The following is a 25,134-nucleotide window of genomic DNA, read 5'->3' as shown; positions in this document are numbered from 1 at the left end:
TGTGTGTGGAACAAACACTAGATCTCTTACTCATGTTTCGGTTTCTTTCTTTTTCTTTCTTCTCTATACCCACATCACAAAACTGTCACCTAAGCCCTTTTTATCGTGGTGCCATTAGCTTTAACAAGCAGACAGTTAACCAACTGACCATTATCCTTAATTCGTTAAGGAAAAGAAGATTATCCAGGGCGACTTACAATTGTTACAAGATATCACATTATTTTTACATACAAGTACCCATTTATACAGTTGGGTTTTTACTGGATAAATCTAGGTAAAGTACCTTGGTACAGCAGCAGTGTCCCCCACCGGGGATTGAACCCACGACCCTCCGGTCAAGACTCGAGAGCCCTAACCACTACTCCACACTAACATACTGATTCTGCACCACAGTAATCATATCGCTCCGCTTTTAAGAATCGGCCGCTTATAAGAATCAAATCATCCGGGACGGATGTGATTCTTCTAAATGGAGTGCACTGTAAAACCAAAATTAAAATAAAAGACCTCTATTAAGTGTAAAAATTATAAAAATGGCATATATTTTGCCCACTGTACTGTGTTGTTTTATCCTAAATGTAGGCCTAATGGATGAATTGTGGATACAGTGAAGAGAACATTTTGTGTGTTTTTAGTGTTTAATGAGGCAGTTTCAACAGCTGATTAACTATAGCTCAAATAATCTGTTGGCCTTGATCTAAAATACCAAGCCATGCACTTAAATGCATTTTTAAAAAAGAGGGATTAGCTGGATTTCCAGAACTAGATATACTCAAGAGAAGGAAATAGTTTCTGAAGGATAATATAACCTTTCCTTCTGAACGTCGCATTCAATGAACACTGTATTAAAAGCACTGCCATTTTTATTCTTGAGAACGCATAAATGCCAAGAAGAATTAAGAGGGGGGGAGGTTTGATTTTTATTGCCTTTCAGCAAATCACAGAAAGGGTCTGTACATTTCAGATACTCGCCTATAGAGTAAAAAGAGTTATGAAGTACATTAAAGAGATTATTCTGAAAAAGGTTGTGTATTTCCAGAGTCAAATGTTTCAATTCTAACCACATGAAACAGATTTACTGCTGTATAGAGTATAACTATAACACGGCACTTTTAGCTAACAGCGTGTCTCTTATCAATGTTTATTAAGGTAATTTTCCATTTCCATATTCCCTTGACATGACAGCTTATTGTTCTGTTCATGCTATATGCACTTTTCTCGAAGGAGCAGCTACTGTACAACATGTCTTCCCAACTGCAGCAATCCTGCAGTGTCAATAATATGTCCCAGAAAACACAGACTGAATTGAAAACCATTTTACACATACCTTTAATGTGGTGGTCATCTGGCTGGCAGGAAAACAGCATTAAAGCATTTTTGACAACCTGCTACAGTAGCACACATATTTCAATTACAGAGCCCTCACTAGATACGTGCAATTATGTTAAAGATGTATAGTAAAGGGTTAAAAGACTATCTCTAATGCCACCCCGGCTCAAGACACACCATCATAAAACACTTGTGACCTTACAGTATGCACAGTAGGTCATCAGTGCACAAATCCAAATGCAATCAGCTTTAACCTGAAAAGAGGAAAGGTCATGTGAATGTCAGAGAGCAGTGCACTACGCAGGGGCTGCTAAGCCATTTGTCGTAAGAAGGCTGTGATGATTGTTTTAATCAATGCCACAAAGCATTAACCATCCCACAGTAAAAAAGCTTTCCCTTAGAACACGTGAACATACAGCACAGTAACAGAAAGGACTCCATTACATGTGACTGCCTCATGCTATCAGGATTTAGTGGTCAGCCTACGGGAAGAGGGAAAATCACAATGCTCCCTCCTGACGTTTCTCCCCTTTTCTATTCCCTTTCCCTTGCACTTCACTTTGCAATTGAGGGGCTTCACTAAAGTACAGTATACTAGAAGTTAAACAATATTCAGTTATTGTTATAGATCCTTTTAGTCTTGATTACTTTATGTACTGAAAAATGGTTATCCATAATTGTATTACAAATCAGCAATAATGTTTCCCACAGTCATCTACGCTAAAAGGGAGCAGCTATATAATTATACCGGGCTTCAAAAATATAGATTTATTTTGTAATAAATGTAATTGGGCATTCATTTAATTCAGTCATCCCTCAATTGTAGGAGATAACAGTGGTGCGGCTGTATTTTAATAAACCAAAACATGAAAAGCAGACAGAAAAAAGAAAGACCATGCGAGAGAATGTACCAACTACAGAGGGAGAAAAATCACAAAATAATGGGAGTTGAAAGATGATTTACAGTAAGATTTGTAGCCAGCAAATCGACAATTGAAAATGTAATTATTGTTCAATCCTATCGTATACAAGGCTGTTTTTCGTCAGGGATACTGTAGATGTCCCTAGTGCTATACATCTCTGTTATTAGTGACACCCCTGTACTATATAGAGTTCACTACAGTTTTTCAACAACCCACACTTTGATATTGCAATAAATCTACCTACAGTACTTCATACTCCCAGTATATGGCCAATAAATTAATATAGTCTTACTAAAATGATTTTATTTTCAAAAACTACTAACTTGTTCCTTACCAGAAGTAATGCTTATCAGTGCTCTCAAAAAATGGTGCCTTTGCTACAGAGAGTAACGAGAGGATTTAATGCATTTCACATACAGTACTGTTGTCAAATGTCATCATTATGGCTGACAACCTAATAAATTAAGGGAAAATAATTTCTGGCAGAGAAATATAATTTAATACAAGAGCTTCTTACTCCTAATGCATACCAATTGTTGTTTACATCTTAGCCCAATAATTTATCTACACCAACAGTAATTTCTGGCAACCTTCAGTTTAAAAATATTAGATTTTATTTTATTTTTCTTTAAATAACCACACTAATTTAAATACATTTTTCTACTTAACAATTTTTTCAAGGTTCCAGATTTAGTCCTGTCTGGTGTGAAACATAGTACCCTTATTTCAGAGGACCTTGGTTTTTTTTTACCTTTCCTCTAGTAATGTGAGTTTCCACTTCGCTTTTCCAATCATATTTAAGCTTGTCCCTGCTGCTGGTAGACACTGAATCAGAAACTATGTATAAGTAGGACTACTGTATCATAGTGTTCTGCCTTTGGTTTGTGCAGATACCAATGTGATGGTGTCAGAAGCTACAGTACAATGGCCTGCATATCCACCCCTGTGGTCAGTACGGGCAACAAAGTAAAACAGAAATCTGTAGTGAAGCACAGTTGAGTAGTTTAGGTTTGTAGAATAAAACATTACTGGTCAATACAGTACAGTCTGAATTTACTACATTAAAAAAGTGACACAGTGCACTTATTTTGCATTGTTTTGAATAGGAGGAAAGCAAAAGTGAGGAAGCTGCAGATGGAAACAAACCTCCATGCTTAAGGGAACAGGAAACATTAAATCAGTCAGGTATTAATCAATGAATACAAATCCTGACGTAAATGCTTACAAATGAAAAAACACTACTGACACAACTACTTCAGAGATTTGCAAACCTTCTCTGTGACAATGTCACCTTTCAAACAATTATTCCCTCTGTCCTCAACCAAAAAATAAAACAGGCTTCATCAACATATAAGTTCAGGCACAGACCCCAGGGTAATGTCGATATTATAATATTAGCATACACGTTGTGTCGCTTCCCAGGCTGGCTTCTAGAAACAGATGGCAGGCTGCAAGTCCTCCAAATCCCTTTGTCTGATCCAAGCCAGCCTGGATACTTCCAGGCATCACAGTCAGCTGAGAAGCGCTGACCTAAACAACTGCTTTGTCCCGGATTGCAAAAGACAACAACGGTCACCAGACTGGGCAAAAAACGGGTAAAAAAGGGAGGCCGAGGTGCAGCCCCCCTGAGGCTAAGAGACTCATACTTGTGTTAACTCCTTGTGGGTGGGATGTCACAATCAGTTAGGGGGTCATGAAACCGTTTCCGTCTGAACAGATACTTTACACTGCATTCTTTTGTTGGGATGTTAATAATTAGAGTTTAAAAGTTTTGCAAGAATTTGTCCTAAATGTTGTGCGTCAAAGATGCATGGCAAATATAGCTGTCAGCTGCTGTGTTTATACAGTAGGATGTGTACAGTGTATGATTATTAAGTCGTTTCCATATACACACATAAATGTTGTACACTTGTAGTCTCATCCTCATTAATGTTGTCGTGCAAAAGTAATCTTAAAAAGCTTAAATGTGGAATGGAAGGGAAAGCAATGCATTTTGTTTGCAAAGTTTTCAGACTCAAAGTGCAGTATGAAAAACACTATGACTTTAGTAAGTGATTAGTTGAGAGTAGGATGAGAACTTGAAGGAGACTAAAATTCAACTTAAACTACATAGCAATACAATCGATATAATATGGTGTTCTTGTTTTAAAACTATAAATAAAAATATAGCAGGCACATGGTCACCTTCATAACAACCCCCCCTCCACACACCATGGAAGACAAACTTGACAGAAATAAAAAAAATAAACAAAAATCAATGTGAATAGTTTCCGTAGAGGAGTCTTGCAAATTAAAAATAAATAATTTGTGTTTAAAAGGTCTGGGAAATATAGCATTACTTCAAGCACTGATTTAGCCTGATGATCTAAAATCTATATATTATATTGTTCTATATCTGCCTTCCATCAGTCTTGGTGTTGTTTAGTTCCTAGAAAAGGAATTGACATTCTACTGTCTTGCTAGCAGTCACTGAAAGCTTCTCTCTCTTGCCCCAGTAATTGAGACAAAGATAAACACATCCCTCTTACTTTACAGGGGGTTACCATTATCATTAAAGGCCAAGGTACTGCAAGGCACACATCCTATGACCTGGGCATGACTGTCTTTTGCTTTGTTGATTACCGGTGTGCATTGTTAGCAAGAGCGTTGAACTGTAACCTATATATACAGTATCTGATAGTGGTAGTGTATTGGTGCTAAATATAGATGGATATTGGGTTTCACATTTCATCATTGGGCAGTACAGTAGTACGCAACATAGCTCACAGTATTTTTTCACATTAAGAAAAGACCTACTATACATAGGCCTAATATATAAACAATACTAATTACACATTATCTTAATGATGTGCAATAACATTTAAAGAAGTACTGCAACATACGATCCTATCAAATAAAAATCTCATAAAACTTTCACCTGTAAAAAAAGAAAAAAAGCCTTTGACTAAGCAGGAAACAGTGCAAATAACAGCACATGGGCCTTCAATAAAAGACACTGTCCTATTCTAACCCAGCATATGATGCAACAACATTCCTTTATGTTATTCCAAACAGATGTTCCTGTGGCACACACACTACAAAACAGAACTAATGAATCTGCAGGGAACGCTCACTTTTCATTAATGAAATGGGCTGCTGTGGACAGCACAGAGGGGCTCTCTTCATTACAGGCTTCATGTTAATAACATGCTGAGGTCATTCCACATTGCTAAGCCTCAGGGAGCCTATACAAACATACATTCAAGTACAGGTGACCCAGGATGCAAGCATACTCTGTGGTGGCAGGCTAAGCTACTGGAAGAATGTTGAGGTGGTACAGCAGCCTAATGGGAGCCTTCAGCACCGAGGCTAATAAGCAGTATGATATTGTAAACATACATTCCAGTAGAACTAAAGCCAGAGGCAAGCCAATTCATTTTAAAAATTAATTAACCCTAAAGGGCACTTGGATTTCCTAGCACTGTTTTCCCTCACTTAGATTGATCCTTGCTTTTATTCTGAAATGCCATTGTAACAAATGGCATAATGGTGGAGAAGTGATTTGTCCATAGAAAGACGGTGGCAGCGAGGATATTGTAAAAAGAACACCTGTCTGACATCCATTCTTTATCTTCTCATCAGCCTGCCATTACACTGACTGTGTCTGAGATTTCAATATTGTAGGGCACATAATGACTCAGTGATGTTTACCTGATAGTGTATTAACCATCCCAATGCAAAAAAACCCTGGCATTTCATAGAATATTAGTGTATCATATTGGGCTGAGAGATGTAACATCAGCAATTACCTTTTTTATGACATTAAAACAATATTAACTAAGATATCATATAACAAATCTAAATAAATCTCTCCAACTAAGCAGGGGTCCAAGTATGCGTCCAGAGCTGGGGTGAATACCACTTCCCATAATAGCCTTGTAAAGTTACACTCCGGAGGACAGGGAAATCACTGCAGACGATTCATAATCTCCCTCAACAGCAATGCTGCTGATCAGGAGCAGATGTATGGATTCATAATAGAGGCTCTTCCAAGTCGGAACTGCACCAATAAGCACTTCTTATTTTTTTAGAGAGCAATACACCAACTTTCACCTGCTACCCAGATATAAATAGATAAATAGAGACTTCAATATAATATTTAGCCATAAATTGTTGACATTGTATTTTCATGCAAAAAATATCTCTGATTGTGGCCCTGTGCTCAATAGGCACACCGTATCTCTGTGAATGCTATGATAAACTCCTACCCCGAGACACACACTTCAACAGGAAATTTCTCAGCTTGCCAACAATAGATGCATGTACTTGAAACAAAAAGGGTGTGAATGACTGGACGCGATGTTTTTTTTTTTTTCTTTTCCCCCCAGAGATCTCCATTATGCAAACGTATAATCTCCTGCATGGAAGTCATTTGGTACAGGCTGGTGAAGTCAGCGCTTCACTCTCTGGCTGCTAATAACCTGAAGGCATTATAGCAGTGTCTGTGTGTGTGGGAGGATCCCAGGGTAAGCAAATGGATTCATTTGAATTGTAAATTAGACTTTGCTTTCAGCATAACAAAGCAATAAAAGCTCAAGGAGCCCACAATATGGTAGCTCTTTCAACCGCCATTATGTTCCCATGTTGACTGGCAGAACAGGTGGCTCAGCAACACCACACCCCACATTTCTATGGGGTTACTGTATCCTGCTACTAGTACAGTACCTTTTTTCCCCTGTTACCACTAGCCATGCAACAGAGTAGCGATTTATAGTTGCCATGACAATGGTCTTCCGGTTTATAGTACATTTATTTCCCATGATTACATTTACAACCTCTCATGAATGAAATCATTCTGCTAATGCTTTTTTTTGGGGGGGGGGGGGGTGGAGGGGGTGGGGGGGGGGTGGGGTGGGGTGGGAGGCATATTGACAATTTATTAAACTTCATATCTATAAAGTGAATTCCTAACATGACATTCAGTTCTTGCTAACAGTGTTGTCTTGATTTATTAAAAAATATAATGGGGATAACATCATCATCCAGAATATTTAAAGGCAAAATATATTGAATTGAATCATTTAAGGAAACTTTAAGAATGCAACGCTACAGTATGAGAATCATAACCCTTGTTCGAGATGCTGACATCTTCCCCAGAGTAGATCATGAATTGATGTTTTTAACACTTTTCTTTTTATTATTGTGCAACAAATAAAACCTTTGTGATGCCTGGATGTCTTTGTCTGATCCAGAGAGGGTACCAGTGTGTTTAATAAATAATTGTATCTCTGAAAAAGATGTCACTTTTGATGTTTGACCTGCTTCTGCTTGAACTGGCAAAAAATTAGCTTTTGGGTAAGAAAAGTGAATTATTTACCAGGTCAAACAGCATTTCTAATAGAATTGTTTCTGCAGTATATTTTTTACGCTATACTGTATATTTTTCTTATTTACAGCACAAATTATAGTCTGAAAACAGCAGTGTATTGCTGGATAATCCTGGCTCCTTGTTTTATTCTGATACAAGAAGCCTTTCTAAATAACTCGCTCACTAGCTGCAGAGCATTTTCGAAGGTTAGCGGTTTCTAGTTTTAATCACATATAATACAGGAGATAATCAAAATGCTGGCCCACATGGGAAAACAAATGCTACATTAACAATATACTGTTACTGACAGCTGACAGGCCGTTTAGCAGCTTGTGAAAATGTGTGTAATGAAGAGAGGCCTAGAAAAGACTGTGGTTAGTGTGTGAAAATAGAACACTTGGCTTCAAATTTAATGCAAAATAAATCCAATACCTAATAAACACAACACAAATTAACAAAAATCTAGTAGCCTACTCTGTGGTATTTTGCAAACCCCATCCTGAAATCCTACAATCTGCACCACTGTAGTTTTACGCGACTCAAGTACAAAGGTAATCTGTAACCTAAAACAAACAAAACATTTTGTTTCAAAATCAAAAAAGCAATAGTGCCAACTGCAACACTATTACATAATCTTAACCTCTGTACTCCATACCAGCCCTCTGACACGTGTAATGCCACAAAGTGAAACATTAAATAAACATTAACATGTTTTCTAAAAGACACATCATCCCCCTTCCTTAATAGGAACAATATATATATATATATATATATATATATATATATATATATATATATGCGCTTTACTGGATTCTGGTTTAGCAACTGCTATCATTTTGGTTCAACTATGAAATTATAGAAATGCTTATACTCCTCAGTTTATACAGATACTAGTTGAAGTGCACTGCGTTGCCCGGGGAAATGCAATATTTCAATATTTCATGCAAGCCTTGTGGTTTCATATAAGTTACCGATCTTCGGTGTCGCACAATGCGCTCGGACCCCTTTCCCTTTTTATTACTTTTTTTTTTTTTTGCCATTTTTAAATTTTTTACAATTTTTGTTATTTTTATTTATTTATTTTTGGTTTTGTGGGTTTCATTAATTATACATAGCTACTGTAGTGATTCAGTTATGGGGTTACTAAATAAAGTACCCCGGAGATCAACATTTTTGATCCAAACATAGCCCTCGACCTTCCCCTGGATGAAAGAGGAGGCCATGCAAAGTTTGGTTGCACTGGCTCCTGCGGGGTCCAAATGCATAAAGGAACAGACAGACAGACAAACTTTCTTAATATTAAGATTTTATTCTGAACACAGTTTGTAATTTAGCAATCTGTTACTTTTTACCGCTGACAGCATATCAAAGCAAAAAGCCAGCAATTTTAGGTTGTTATGTTTTTATACTGACCAACAACACCCTGGACACACTGCAAGCGGGATTTGAAAAACACTGGTAAATATAACACAATTGGGTCTATTCATATTTTCTGTTGCATATTTTTTTTTTCTTTTACATTTTTAGAGTAATAGAAAATGCTGCTAATTTACTAATAACCTAATTGAAGCCCAAATTTGGATTTGGGTGTTTCACTATCAATCTCATGGGGGGCTAGATATCTCTGCCCTTGCATATAAACAGTGACTCCTTAATGTGGTAAAGCAGAACTCTTGCTGCTATGTTTTAGTTGCATTTAGACCTGTTAATAACACTAATGAACCCCAATAAGACAGACTACAGTACGTCTGTTTCAAAGATTTGTAAAATAAAACAATAATTCAATTACAGGGATAGTGTTATGATCTGATCCAGCTGATGAGCAAAGCTAATGGTCCTGTTCAATATCATTGCAAGAGATGTTTTAGAACAGAACATTAATTGACTGAGATCGGTAGATTGAACTTGATATTAGATGGAATGCTTTCAGAACCGAACTAGAAAGCTTGCTGGTAAATGAGCAAATATTCCAGCTGGGTCTTTAATCAATTAGTTCTGCAATTCAGACATGTAGTCAGCTTTAAATATTACTGTACCATCTATTAAACATACCATTACTTTACTGAGGATTACAATAGCAGCTGAACTACAGTATACCAGCATTTTCATATAGATATTATGTTTTATAATAACCAAGAGATCTCACTGTGGCTACATAACATTCTAGACACCAGCAGTCGTTCTGTGTCAAATACCGAATAGTCTACAAATCTTTTTTTCTCTGAAAACTTATTTGAGCTGAAATGATTATTCCTTCATCTGAGAAGCAGAGAACCCACAGGTTCTTATTAGTGGGGGAGCTGGCTATGAAAACTCACCAATACTGCACCATAAGAACACAACAGTAAATCTTAAAACCTCATTCTCACAACCAAGCAACATTCTACAGTAATGTAAAAACCAAAGCAAAATGAGAAAATGGATGACAAAAAGCATATCAAAAGATAAAAGAACAGCAATAATCTCCCTACAGTACACAGCCCCAGAATGCCCTGATTGCTGTGAATTACAGAGCAAAGCATCACCACTTCACAACCTTCTTGTAATGAACCATGATGTGTACAACACATGCTATAAGGTCATCTTTGAATCTTCTACTCACACACGAACATCAGCAGACTTCAACCCACATTCATTCATACCATTATATCCAAGTCCCCCCCTTGTCCCACGCCTCCTCACTTTTTTCTTTTTTAATAAAGGGAAATCAAGTTTGCTTCACTGCCCAACATCGGCATTGTTATGCAGTCACATCAAGCTGAATGCTTTCTTCACATCTTGTAAGCTTGCTTTCACAATTATTTTATTGTTTCCATCTTACCCAGAGTGAACCAAAAACCCTGCAATGCTTGGATTAACTTAAGCCATCTACTCAGGCATAACATTAAGTCATTATTCAATTTAGTACAGTCATAGCTGTACCGGAACAAACATCTCTGCCTAAATGCATTCATATATTACTGAGGATTCGATGGCAAACCTTTAGTTTAATGAGCTGTATTTAATGCAGGGTATCTTAGGACAGTGTGTCCATGGAAAAGATAAAGAGAATGTGTTTAACAAGAAGCAACGTCATATCATCTTTCTGACTTTATGAAAAACTAAACTGGTTCCTTTCGAATGACATACGTCACAGTGATGTCTTCTTGGAATAGCTATTACATGTCTTCATGGTTAGTTGCTGATAGCTACCTTTACAGTTTTCAGCATCAAAGCTCCTGCCAGGTGAGATTGGCTGCAGGTATTATAGGAGGTATCAACCTAATGAACATGACTGGTTACATTAAAGAGATACTTAAGCTTCTTGGGACGCCAGGGTAATTTAAAGTTAAGGAGACAAAATGGTTTGAAGGACTGAGAAATGAATAAAGAAATCAGGAATTTACAGCCCTGTTGGTTCTGAAAGCACAAACATGCAGGTCTTTCAGTCAACTAAACAATCTGCAGCACAGAATTGGGTGAAGAAGTGTGAGGCTAATGAAAACAGCTTCCACAGTGCCACAAACACTTGGGTCCGAATATATATATATATATATATATATATATATATATATATATATATATAAACAAGATAATAAGATGTAATTCATGCTCCTTCTTGGAAGGTGTAAAAACGTACTTAAGTGACAGGTTTTACCTTTAGAAAACGTATCTCACTGATACACAGAGTTACCACATAATGCAAGGGCTGACTGTATATCTCCATCAGGTTTAGATGGAAGTGCTATGAAGAGTTTGGCAGTCTCCATATATATATATATAGATAGATAGATAGATAGAGATAGATAGAGATAGATAGATAGATAGATAGATAGATAGATAGATAGACAGACAGACAGATAGAAAACAAATTGACCAGAAAACCATTGTATTGGCATAAATTGCATTGCTAGAGTAGTGTTAGGCTGTAAAAATGTGTAAAGTCTTTTTTGTTTGTTTGTTTGTTAGTTAATTTAGCATTGGTTGCAAACACTGAGTAAAGACTCAACAGTGTAGCAGTACAACAAGCACAGCCGTTACCTGACTTGATTTAGTCACATCACAAAAGTAAGATATCCTGCTTGGTTTGGTTTAGATTTTGACAATGTAAGACGTACCGTAAAGCGGCTCCAAACACAATTGGCTGTTTCTCGCTTCATTCTCTTGACTTACACAAACGCTATTCAATGTTCATCTCTTGCACAAATCACTCACATGCTTACAAACATAGCTAATGAGAACATAACATCATTGTGTTCACCTACCAATAACGTTTTTGGTAAATGTCACATCGTCATGTCTCTAAAGTTAACGTACCCTTGCTCCCCAGCCCCCCAAATAGACTTACCGGCTAACTCATCCGGTTCAAGACCAGTCTCAGTATCTATCCCACAGATGACGAAGTAATGAGCGAAGCGGCAAGGCGCAGTGCCCGAGCCCGTGGCACTCATCCTGGATCCCGATAGAAACCGCGTCCCTCTCTATTTCAATCGTAAAATCTCCATAGCAAGAAGTGTGAAACTTTGGGTTTAAAAATAAATCAATCTTCACTAATAATAATAATAACAATAAAACAAAACAGTTGTCTGCTTTTGCTATTATTTCATAAGACCTGGTAATGTCTTGTTATTGTAATTCTACGCAGTTGCTTGGTCTCTGTTGCAGTGACAGCATACTGATCTGTCTCGGCTGTAGCACCGAATCCCAGTGTATCATCTAATGCATTCTGGGGCGGACGCTTCACAAATAAACCAAATAAGCTCCCTAGAGCGGGATATTTAAATAAAACATTTTTTTTGTTTTCAATGTATGGTGTTTTCCACCAATGACAATGTTTATATATATATATATATATATATATATATATATATATATATATATATATATATATATATATATATATATATATATATATTTTTCAATAGAAAAAAGTTTGAGTGAAGGTTTGAGTGTACATTTAAAATAGCCTGTCGTTTTAGGATTTTTTAGGTTGAAGTTTTTTGAGGCTTTTTTCATAATGCAAAAGACAACATACAGTAATAAATCTTATTTTAAAAATAACAATAGGGCTAATACGGATTTGCAGTTGTAACATGGCGCATACATACATTTTATTGAACAAATTTAAAAAAAAAAAAAAAAGTTGCTGTTTGGTGTTTACTTTAGACGCACTAACACCAAAAATCAAATATTATCTTACAGTATATATATATATATATATATATATATATATATATATATATATATATATATATATATTGCAGTGAATTCACAATTACACAACACAAGCCTTTTTATTGTTGACTTCTAATAACATCAATTACGACACAATTAGCTATAGAAATTAAATTATATAAAATAAAAATAAAAACTTTACAAATGTATAGAAATTAATTGTAAGGCCGAAATGTATAAACTGCTGTATGCTCACATGACCCATACAAATAATATACAAAACAACAAGAATAAAGACAGCATTTCCATGAAAAATGTTTATTATTCACAAATTAATAACTAATTACATGTTTTGCACGTTTTAGCAGTATTTTGAAAACGCATTGTTGGAACACGTTTGCAATCTAACAAAATAGATGTACTCCTGTGACACATAATTACTTATCAAGTACAATGTAACATGTAACAAGTACAATAGTACAATGTAACATGCTCCTGTCAGATTTGTGAACACAATTTGAAGTACATATTTATTTATTTAGTTTGTATTATTATTGTTGTGGGGCAGGGTGGCAATATATTGTTGTTGTTTCACATCAACAGAAGATCAAATAGTCATCTTTTTTATGTCACAACCAACAAGCTGAAATATAAAGAAACACTGCAAATACTACAAAGTAAAAAAGATTTCAGGTTTTGGATATCACTTACAAAAAAATATCAGTAGTAAGTGACATATTTTGTTTCAGTAAAATTAATAGGAAAACTTTTTTGAATGTTACTGTATTTTTTCCGTTTTTTTCATATCATTTTCACCTGCGGGTATGGGACCAACATTTGAACTTTGACTGTAGCATATAATAATAATAATAATAATAATAATAATAATAATAATAATAATAATAATAATAATCTATAACTCGTTTGTTTTTGTCTTGATTATCTCAATAAATTAACATTTTCTGGATGCTCACTTTGCACCACCTTCGGTCAAGATATTTTATTAAAATTATTAAAAATTTTAAAACAGTTTGAGTGAACTCTATGGAGTTCGAGAATTTGCACTGCCAAAACATTGGAAAAAAACAAACAAACATAATATGCATTATAAAATAGATATATAGATAGGAAACTTAACGTGGTACAATTATGCACGCAGTGACTGAAGGGGATATAAACTATATTAGATATTCAAAGGCTTTTCTTTTTTGTTTCAGAAAAGTAGAGATGGATTACACAAAAGAAAAGCATACTTTTATATAAAAGGATGTTCGTTTTAGGCGGCATAATTGTTAGCAAATCCTTCACTCTTTATCTCTAACTTCAATCAAACCCTAAAGAAAGATTTGCATTTCTATGAGAATTGTAAATCTCAGGAAATCTCACTCCCAACTGGGATAAAAGGGTCATTATCAAAGGGAACTTGACTTAATGAGACACTTGTAGTCAACATGATAAAGTACAGCCCCTCTCCATTGATAAAGAGACAGACAGAAAACGTTTCTGGTTGGTTTTTTTTGTAAAGGATTGTGGTAAACCAGGCTTCTGACCAAATGATGCAAAATGTGTGCGTGTGCATGTGTTTAAATAAGTACAGTATGTATAAAGGACAGTTAATTATATAACAGGACATGACTAAATTGTTAACCTATAAATTACTTAATAAGCTAGAAGCTGAATTTGAGTTATACAAGAATATTGTTTATGTGGCCATTTTCGGGTTATCCTTACTTTTAGCTCTACCTAGTGCTCATTCATGCCCATTACATTCTTCTCAGAAAACAGAATGACGATGAAACGCCCATCAATGCATTAGCTCTAGAGTAGGGGAGACCGGGGACAGTTGTAAGGGTTTTTTTTTTTTTTTTTTTTTTTTTTTTACCTTTCTCTCCATTACACACAGATGATTTGAGCTCGTTTGACCAGACTTTGATACAAACAACTTACATCTGTCCTCAACCAATACCCATAGTTATCATGTTTTAAGAGCTGATATACATACGTCAAGGGGCTTGAATTGTAAGGTGTCTGATGTTACAATTGTCATTTGTAACAACACATTTGATTCAACTCAAGAATGTAATGTGTTACTGAATAAGATCATTTTTCACATGAAGCAAATATGTTCGTTTTTATTTAACTCAAAAACGGAATATCTTTATTGAAAAGAAAAAAATGTATAAGGATTTTTTTTTTGTTCATGTGCCCAAATATAGTTAATAGTTTATAGAGTCAATTGTAACTAAAAGTCATGTTCCAGTACAGAAATTAGGGACGAGAATGCTAAAAGCCTGGATCCATAAACTGGATAACACATGTATACATCACAAAAGAAAATTGGTGAAACAATTGACTCTACTAAGTCAAAAATAGTTTTTTGTAGATAAAATGCCAGGGCTTTGGCACAGACAGCTCCTCAGTAGGACCATCAACAGGACTGGTAAATGTTGTGATAAATTAATTAAAACGTTTCCAAAACATGGGGTTAATTGTATTAAATCGGTAATAATTAAATGGTCCATGAACTTTAATTGTAAGGTCAACTGAAGGAAAACAAATTGCATTGCATTGCAGCCATTGGAGTATAATACTGTACACTGTGCACACAATGATACAGTAGAAATGGCAGGTAGCCAGAACCAAAGTCTGTAGCGTTTTTGCAAGGGGGGCGGAAGACGCTGCAGGACCACCGTGGAAGTCAGATGGTCAGAAAACGTTCTCTGTAATTATGAAGTACAGGCACGTTGTTAATGTATTTTACATTAGTTTTTTTTTTTATTAATGTAAAAAAAAAAACAAAAAAAAAAACCCAGACAAATAACTAAGATTAGAGATTAAGCAAATTGGAAGTGTTGTGAATCGTATCAATGTATACAGGCAGCTTGAGAGTCTACGACTACAAGAAGCCTATGCATGGGAATTGTCACCTTTTCAAACACTTCCTCTGATTTGAGGAGGAAAAATACGAATGTCTTTAAAATGTCACTGAAGATTAAGAATAAACCAGAGCTTTTTTTTTTTTTTTTTTTTTTTTTTTTTACTAAATACAACGTCTTCCCTCGTTGCATGCTATTCTTTTTATTTTATTTTTATTTTATTTTTAATTTTTTTAGTTTCAGTCCAGTAAGGGGAGCACGTGAGCTGTGTATCTGTGACGATGGAACGCAGTTAATCAACAACAGTACACATTCATGACTGCAATGGCTAAGATGGTTTGTGATTCGATGCAAGACCTATTTAGCCAGATTCAGTCACTTTCCCGTTGGTAACACTGAAATTTAAGCGCATTCTGTCTCCCATAGTATCCGTTGTGAAAGCACTTTGTCCTCGGAAGATGAAATAAAAAAAGTTTATTATAGAAAACACAGAAGTGGTAGGGTATCACATAACCCCAGAAATCAGGCTGAGATTGTGCACCCCTAACTGCCGATTCTGGTATGCAAGGCCAGAACTGTGGCCATTTAGTGACCCTTACTGGGTGATCTACTGGCCTGGTGGACAAGCCAGGTACTGTATATTTTTCATTTCCATTTTTCAGGGAATTACAAAGACATTTTTGTTTTTCTAAGTATATTTTGTGCATTTACAGTAACAGATAGTATTTGTAGCATTTAATATTTTTGTGTACAATGGTGGCCAATAGCAGCTACCAGAAACAGAAGAAGTGTGAGGAAACGGAATGCAAGCAGCACTAACTGTGCTGAATGAAAGCGCATTTGAGAAACGTTGCACTAGTGGACTGTGTGAGTGGATGGAATGCATCTGTGTTGGATGAAAAGCAGATTAAGTAAGTCCCGGTACCCAGTACCAGCATCAAAATATGTCCTGGTACAGAGTACCGGTGACTACCAGCAGAATTTCACCCCTGCTTACACATATGAATAAGCAATCTACAGAAAATATTATTGCTGAGTAGGAAAAAAAACTTTTTTTCTAGGAAATATTGAAAGCCTGTTTTGAGATACTAGCCCTTTTTAGATAGCTATATTAATTAAACCGTTTTTTTTTAATGTCAAATTGTATTTTCCAGACAAAAAGGTTTTTTTTGTTTGTTTTCTTTTTAATAACTCAGTATAAAAGCTTTGCGAGTTGGGTCCAAGATTTAAAAATTTTACAAAAATCATGTAGCATGCAATCATACATGTATTAAATTCAGTCTTTAGTTTTTTCTTTTCTGTGTGTTCTGTGTGAAATGCTTTATTTATAAAACTGCTGTTATTTTCCACACTTCCTATATAGCTATCCATTTTTTTCCAGGTACCTGCTAGATAATCCAGGTGTTACAAAGGATAAGAAAGTGTTGGACCTTGGAAGTGGCTGTGGAGCCTCATCCATAGCAGCCAGACTCAGTGGTGCCTCACAGGTTCTTGCCAATGACATAGACCCAGGTACACTGCATAGGGGAAAAACAAGTACTGAATCTGTTAGTTCGACACTGATTCAAGATATGTTTTTAACCTTCGGAAATGACTGTCTTACAGTCTGAAAACTTGCAATTTGGTGGAGTTAGCTATTGGGGATTACAAGCCTGCTCTTTTATGTACAGTTTTTAGAGCTTGGTTTTCTTAACTGTTTCAAGTACTAGGTCCAATTCTATAATAAGAGTAGTCTAAATTGGCATACGCTAACCTGCTTTTCTTTCTTTCAGTTGCAACCATAGTCACCACTCTGAACTGTGAGCTGAATGGCATGAAACCTTTCCCCGTAGTATCCAAGAACCTGATTGGGACCAAACCAGAGAACTTGGAGCTTATTTTGCTGGGAGATATGTTTCATGAGCAGCAGCTTGCAGATAGACTGCACTGTAGGCTGAGGGAATGCATCAGGACTCATCGCACACAGGTGCTTATCGGGGACCCTGGAAGAGCCCAGTTTGAAGGACACACAATCCGACAGCATCTGCAAAAGCTAGCAGGCTACCAGCTTCCTGATTCCGTCAGGGAGCAGAATTATGGTCTGACAACTTTCAATAATTTTATATTTGCAGAACTGTATTTTAATTATTATTATTTATTTCTTAGCTGACGCCCTTATCCAGGGCGACTTACAATTGTTACAAGATTAATACTTGTGAAAATACTTAAATACAACACTGTATTAAATCCCTTGTTGTCCCTAATGATGCTGTAAAACATTGTTCTTTATATTTTAAAGATTAGAGGACAGGGGATGCTGAACAGTTTTGATGAAAACAATCAAATAAGAAAGGGTTCCATTTAGAGGTTGGCACAGGTAGAAAATCGGAACCGGGTAGCCATGAAAAATACCCAGATACCCGGGTCTTTTTCGGGTAATGATTAAAAAAACCACACGTATATTAATGTTTTAAGTGAATGATACATATTTAAATATTATATAGTACACATACAGTTAGTCCCTTTAAAATTACAGATGACAATTTTCACCTATCATAGCATTCTTTAATTGAAAATGGTTTTAAATCAATTGTTAATCCAGCTCAAACACTGATATATTAAAGTACTAAAATACAGCCATACATTCTGCTATATGTTACAAATCATATTACATAGTTAACTTAAACAGTAAAACTGAGGAAACACAAAACAACTTTTTCAGGAACAGTGGCTTGAAACCAGAAGCTGCTTGATGAGAGTCTGGGATCAATAAGCTACTAACAACCGAGCGAGCAAGATGGGCTGAATGGCCTCCTCTCATTTGTAAACTTTCTTATGTTCTTCTTATGTTCTTGTGGTTCCAGGAGACCGGGAGACCTAGTTTGAATAAACTTTGCTGTGTTAAGCCTCAAGGCTCCCCTGGTGTGCCATGCAGTGACTGGTTTGAAACATAGACCTAAGGGGTACATAAGTACCTTTTTATTTTATTGTGTTACATGGTCCCATGTGTTGCTACAACTGTTTACATACATTTTGTGTATTGTTTTATTATTATTTTTTTTTTTACATTTTGACCACTGTTTTAAAGTTTTAAATTGCATTCCCTGCCTCAAGATGGCTTCACATGTACCCGCATGGACCTCTCAGAACTACATTTCCCGTCATCCTCCTGCTCAGTGGTAAATCCATGTACAATAAAATAAAAAGTTCCTTATGTACCCTTTAATGTTATTTTCTATTAATATAAAAACAGAACAGAACATTTCACAATAAATAACAAAATGCAGTAACTTACACTGGAACAACATTTAAATAAAATGTGCAATTAAACAGCAAAAACCTAGAAATATAAATTGCCTTTAAACAGTAAAAACATGAAAATATGAAGTGCAGTTTACAGTAAAAACAACATGAAATAATATTAACTAACAAAACATAGTTATAACGAAACCTTACATGTAATAAACTAAACTTGTTGCTCTTTCTTTCTGACTGGCAATTGTCTCTTTCATAAAGATAAACTCCATCTCTTCTAATTTCAGTCTTCTCTTCATCTCCAAATGCTCTCTTTCCACAGCCAGGTGACTCTTTTCAACCCCCAGTCAGACGATTTCTAAATTAAAATGTTTGCTATCACACTTTCTAGTTTAAACTGGCTTTTAAAATAAGTAAGTTCATTTAAGTAATAGATTAAGTGTTATAGAATGTTCTATAGGTTTGGGCAGATTCCCCCCTGAACAGAAGGTATGTTAGAGATGTGAGTTAGTAGGTTGTTCACCTTAATAATTGGATTTTGAACAGGGGAATGGGAGGGGAATCACCCATGTTTTTGTATAAATATATGTCTTCCTGTTATGAGTCAGTCATTTCCTTGAATTGACTCCACTGATATCTGTGTTCTAATACAAACATATGCATTGAGCCATACAGAGACTTGTGCCGAACTTGGTTGTAACTAATGCTTATGTGGTTGTATTGGGGATATACCTTTTCTACATTTAAACTGTTTTTGATCATAAAACAGTTTGTCATTCTGTTTTTGCCTACAGTGGTTACAATGTGTTTGAAAGTTGATATACCTACAATGCATTAAAGAAGACATGCTAAAAAATACATATAATGCATTTAAGTAAAAATGCATATTATGTGTTAAATAAAAATGTATATACTGCATTAAGTAAAATGCATATAATGCATTTGCTTGGTTTATATGAGTAAGATGCTTTTCAAACATTTTAACAAGAATAATACTTTATCAAGCTGATATCTTAGTTAAATATCATTACCTAATCCTGCACCAGGTCAGTTTGCAAAAAATACATTTTGTGGTAGTTCTTAAGAAGAACATCACCAGACTGCACCGGTCAGATCATTATACTGCAATTCCATGTGTAGGAGCCAATTAGTATTTTTTGCCTATATTATTTATGAGAAGACATATTTTGATACATTATATTTGTCTATTACGCATTTACAGTAATAGGGTAGTATATCTTTAAGAGAGCGAGCTTTGTTAGGTTCTGGGGCTTGCGCGCTTTTGTATAAATTCGGAAAATAACTGTCACTTGTTACTCTGTTGTAGACATAGCTTTGGAGCCTCACAGTTTTCTTACCATGTCATGTTATCTTCGTTATTCTGTGGAAATTGCCGGTCAATAACTTATCTGTTATTACGCTGAAAATCCTGTAAAATAACTGTGAACACTAACCTGTGGAAACCTGAGGAATAAAAGTTGTATTGCTTTATTTTACTACGGAGTCTGTGTGGATTGGATAACGTTAGATGGATACGCGTCAGCCATACCAGCCCAAGCTATGCAAATTTGGATGTTATACACCATGGTTTTCATTTAACAGAAATTTTGTTATATGGTAATCTCTAAACACAATCTCACACTATCAGTTCACAAAAAGTTCAGTGTGTGGTGAAGTAAAATGTTATTTAGAAAGCACACAGGTCCCTTTTAGTTTATAAAAAGTTCAATATGTGATGATTCTCAAAAAAAACTATCATATCACTTTGTAATCCTCGGGTTTGACCCAAAACCAATAACAGGTCCAGTCCAGGTTCTTTTCTCACCCACACGTAACACAGAACACAAAACACAGTGTTTATTTAGTGCGTGAAACTAGTGCTCGTGGTGAAACAGAGAAGTGCTGGTGTCCAAGCTTGTTGCTGGCCTGTGGCTGCAGCTCCGGATAGTGTTTAGTAGTATTGAAAAACAAAACAAAAACAGTTTTTACTTGACAGAACAAAACAAACACAACACTCACATTATTTCCCACAGCGGTCTTCTTCAAGGTTGTTCTAACCATTTACAAAGGAAAAGATCACTTACACTAGGTCCCGTATTTATACCCTCGCTCATGACCCCTAGGTTAACGAGCGCATCCGCTCCTCCAATCCTCGGATGCCACGGCGTTTACCATCCGGGTCAATGAGTTTGGGTACCATAGCCCCTCCCCCTTCATAAATGAACGACTTCCACCTAACCCAAGGAATAAATTGTCATGCCATTTAGTTAAGGGTACTCTGTTCCTTTTACACAGCGCCCTCACAGGTCGGGAGGGAGATCTAACACCAAGAATCATTCGATCTCTGTCACAAGAGCATACAATTTTAATTACATTTAGCGAAAATATAAATTTATAAAATGGTACTACTTATTACATCGTATGGCCCTGTGGCAGTGTGCCCCGCCCCTGTGCGTACCTTTGTGTTTCATGTTGTCGGTTATATGTGGATATAGTGGTGCACGGGATTTAAATGGGTCTGTGTAGCAGGAGTGATTTAAAATGTTTAGTTGTATTTAGGCACAGGGGTTGCACAATCACTTCACGTGCAGATAAAGTATGTACAGTGCCTATAATAAGTATTCACCACCCTTGGACGTTTTCACAGTTTGTTGTGTTACAACCTGAAATCTTGATGCATTTAAATGGGATTTTTTTTCCTTTGATTTACACAACCTACTCAACACTTTGAAGAGGCAAGAGAATTTATATTGTGAAACAACAGTTAATGAGAAAAAAAACTGAAATGTCTTGGTTAGATAAGTATTCACCCCCTGAGTCAATACTTGATAGAACCACCTTTGGCAGCAGTTACAGTTGTAAGTCTTTTGGGCTAAGTCTCTACCAGGTTTGCACATCTGGACCGTGCAATATTTGCCCATTCTTCTTGGCAAAATTGTTCAAGCTCTGTCAAGTTGGATGGGGATTGTTGGTGGACAGCAAGTCTTGCCAAAGATTCTCAATCGGATTCAAGTCCTTGGGGTCATTGTCCTACTGAAAGGTGAATCTCTGTCCCAGTCTTAGGTCTTTTGCAGACTGAAGCAGGTTTTCCTCAAGGACTTGCCTGTATTTAGCTCCATCCATTTTGCCCTCTACACTGACAAGCTTCCCAGTCCCTGCCGATGAAAAGCATCCCCATAGCATGATGCTGCCACCACCATGCTTAACAGTAGGGATGGTGTTACCTGGGTGATGTGCTGTGTTGGGTTTGTGCCATACATAATGCTTTGCATTTAGGCCAAATAGTTCAATTTTTGTTTTATCGGACCACAGAATCTTTTGCCACATCTTTTCAGAGTCTCCCACATGCCTTTCTGCAAATTCCAAGCGGGATTTTACATAGGCTTTTTTTCAGAAATGGCTTCCTTCTTGCCACTCTTCCATACAGGCCAGATTTGTGGAGTACCTGAGCTATTGTTGACACATGGACAGTTTTTTCCATCTCAGCCATGGAACGCTGTAGGTCTTTCAGAGTTGTCATTGGCCTCTTGCTGGCTTCTTTGACCAATGCCCTTCTTAACCGGCTGCTCAGTTTGGGAGGACGGCCTGCTCTAAGCAGATTCTGGGTGGTTCCGTATACCTTCCACTTCTTAATGATTGACTTGACTGTGCTACAACGGATATTCAATGCCTTTGAAATCTTTTTATTACCCTCCCCTGATCTGTGCCTTTCCACAACTTTATCCCGGAGTTATTTTGAAAGCTCCTTGGTCTTCATGGTAGTATCTTTGCTTTGAATGCACTACCCAACTGTGGGACCTTACAGCGACAGGTGTATTTAATCTGAAATCATGTGAACCACTTTTATTGCACACAGATGGACTCCATTTAACTTATTGTGTGAATTCTGAAAGCAATTGGTTGCACCTGAGCTTATTTAGGAGTGTCATAGCAAAGGGGGTGAATACTTATCTAATGAAGACTTTTCAGGTTTTTATTTTTAATTGATTTGTTTTTTCAAATGCCTGTGATGTGATATTCTTTGAGCGCTGGATGCGGAAGCAGCTATCTTGTTTGTCCGTGTTATCTATGTGGTGTCGGGTCTATCTGTATTCATGAGATACGCCCTTTTTTTCGGCTTCTCTCGGCTCCTATTGGTCTCACTCGGCCATTGCATGGTTTTCTCAGCTTTTTCCGGAGAAAAAACAACTAGAGACCTGTTTTTTGCGTCTTTTTGATGATGTCGGACCAAGTCCGACATAGGACCACAAAGGGTTAATAGGAATGATAGGGAGTTTTGCCATAGGCCTTTGTTATGAAGTCATTTAAGCTTTCAGTGGAAGGTCCAGTTATTTTCATCCAAATTCAGGCTACAGTTAACATATTAGAATGTAACAGTCTTAGAGTGACTGAACTAAATCTGACCTCTTTTTCTGTTCATACAAAATCCAGTTTAAGCAAGTTTTAAGACAACCTACCCTCTCGCCAATTTTAGTGTTGACTGATATGAAACACTACTGTAAGCATTTTCTAATACTCATTATTTCTTCTCGCCTGGTTCTAATCAATTTCTGTGATATATAGAAAAATGTTCATTTTAATATAAACCCCTACCTTCTGTTATCTGAAAAGTATTTCATTCATTAATATCAACGAGATCGCTCATTATAGGAAGGACCTTGGCTTCTAAGTTGCTGATTACCAAAAATCCCGCTTCAGCGGCCAAGACCTATTAGTCATCTCCAACACTGCTTTTACTACAAGCAGGTAAAGAAGAGGTCACAAAATGAGTTATTTTCCTTCAATCGGTTCACTGTATATTAAAGTTACAGTTTATACTACTTTTTGTTTTAATGTCTTGCTTTTTCAAACATAATATTCTAATAGCTGTAGTATTTCAGTCTTTCTAAAATATTTGCTTTTAATTCAAGGGCTACTTTTAGATAAAGTCTTACTACTTATTCCAAATAAGCTACATGACTGCTAATCCATTTCAACTATATGTGTGTTTAACTTTAAGAAATATAGCAGCAGTACTAAGACTTCTGTTATTGGTTCAAATATTCTGTTCCTATTATTTTAGAATATTTGCTTTTAGATTAAATCAAACATACTTCTTTCTTTAAATAAGAGACTTGACTTTGAGTCTGTTCTTGAACCAGTTAAAGTGTATAGTGGTTTTCTAAGTCTTTTTAGTTTCCCTACTATAAGACCTCCATTCTTCATTACATTAAAACTTACACTAGTAAAACACCTATATTCATGTGTTTAGATTACTTTATTCCTTTTTTGCTCAGCACAGCAATTCTCTCCAGAAAGTTGGCTACCTTTTTCTCATTAAACTCTAATGTGCTAACAAGGCTTGACACTTGATTCAAAGAGTTGCTTTCATCTGATAAGAGTCTGCAGGTCAGCTCGACCCCTCCAGCAGGCTTCTTCACACAAGCTGCACACAAAAGCTACCTACAGTATTTCCTACTTGGTATACAGATCTAAAAAAGAGTACAGACAATATTCATATCATTATTGACAAAGAGTATATCATATTATTTCAATCAATACATGTTAGTTTAAAGCATCCAATTCATGTCTAACAAATCGGCGCGTTCCCAGCAGGATTCGAACTCTGCACTAGCCTCAGCTCGGATGGGTTCTGCAAACACCACAACAGGCCTTTTCATCCAACGCTTTACATCACAGATGTGGGCAACCAGGGTCTTCACTTGATACCTGCAAGACACTTGTACACGTTTGGCAGGAACACCTGTGTCAGAATAATTTGAACTAATCGTAGTAATTTAGACTAATCGTATGAAGAGTTTTAATTTAATGTGTTTTGATGATTTCTGTGATTTGTATAACCTGAATTATGATATTATATGAAGTTTGATGTTAACATAGTATTACATTTACAATGTTGAACTAACATGCTGGAATGTGGCCAAGGAGAAGTAGCCTTGTCCAGAGAAGAGTGCATGAGTCAGCAACATGAAAATAGGACATTGTCTCAAATGATAGATATACAAAGAACATTTTGAGACAGTGATAATTCCTCCTTTCTCCCCAGTTACTACCATATATGGATTGTTATTCTTGTATTAGGGGAATCAGCTTTGTGGGACCTGATAGACACCCCATAGCAACTAAAACTCCACCAATTAGAGAAGTCGGTAGACAACAGTATCAAGGACACCACAAGGTTGGTTTGAGTTGACTAAGGCATGAACTCTGTGCAAAAACTGATTTTATAAGGAACTGTTTGACTTAGTGTAATTTAAGTTTCTTTGCGGTT

General features: G+C 36.2%; 1 protein-coding gene and 1 pseudogene across 11 annotated transcripts in view; one reads left to right on the top strand and one right to left on the bottom strand.

The window, feature by feature from the left end:
• LOC117415847 (DENN domain-containing protein 5B-like) overlaps positions 1–12,305 on the bottom strand; it is an 84,461-nt gene extending 72,156 nt beyond the window's left edge. For 8 of the 11 annotated variants that reach the window (XM_034026698.3, XM_034026701.3, XM_034026703.3 and 5 more), the window contains exon 1: positions 11,927–12,304. In XM_034026698.3, the coding sequence (XP_033882589.2) occupies positions 11,927–12,029 (103 nt within the window). In that variant the 5' untranslated portion in view covers positions 12,030–12,304. Of the gene's footprint in view, positions 1–11,926 lie in introns of all 11 variants that reach the window. The other 3 variants (XM_034026700.3, XM_034026699.3, XM_059026970.1) reach the window with 1 other exon arrangement.
• Positions 12,306–15,481: 3,176 nt separating this feature from the next.
• LOC117414569 (electron transfer flavoprotein beta subunit lysine methyltransferase-like) lies at positions 15,482–18,494 on the top strand (annotated as a pseudogene).
• Positions 18,495–25,134: the final 6,640 nt, after the last annotated feature.

Source organism: Acipenser ruthenus, chromosome 7 (genome assembly GCF_902713425.1).
Source record: "Acipenser ruthenus chromosome 7, fAciRut3.2 maternal haplotype, whole genome shotgun sequence".
Taxonomy (NCBI): domain Eukaryota; kingdom Metazoa; phylum Chordata; class Actinopteri; order Acipenseriformes; family Acipenseridae; genus Acipenser; species Acipenser ruthenus.
Note: the sequence above shows the minus strand (reverse complement) of the source record. Positions and strands in the feature narration are given on the sequence as shown.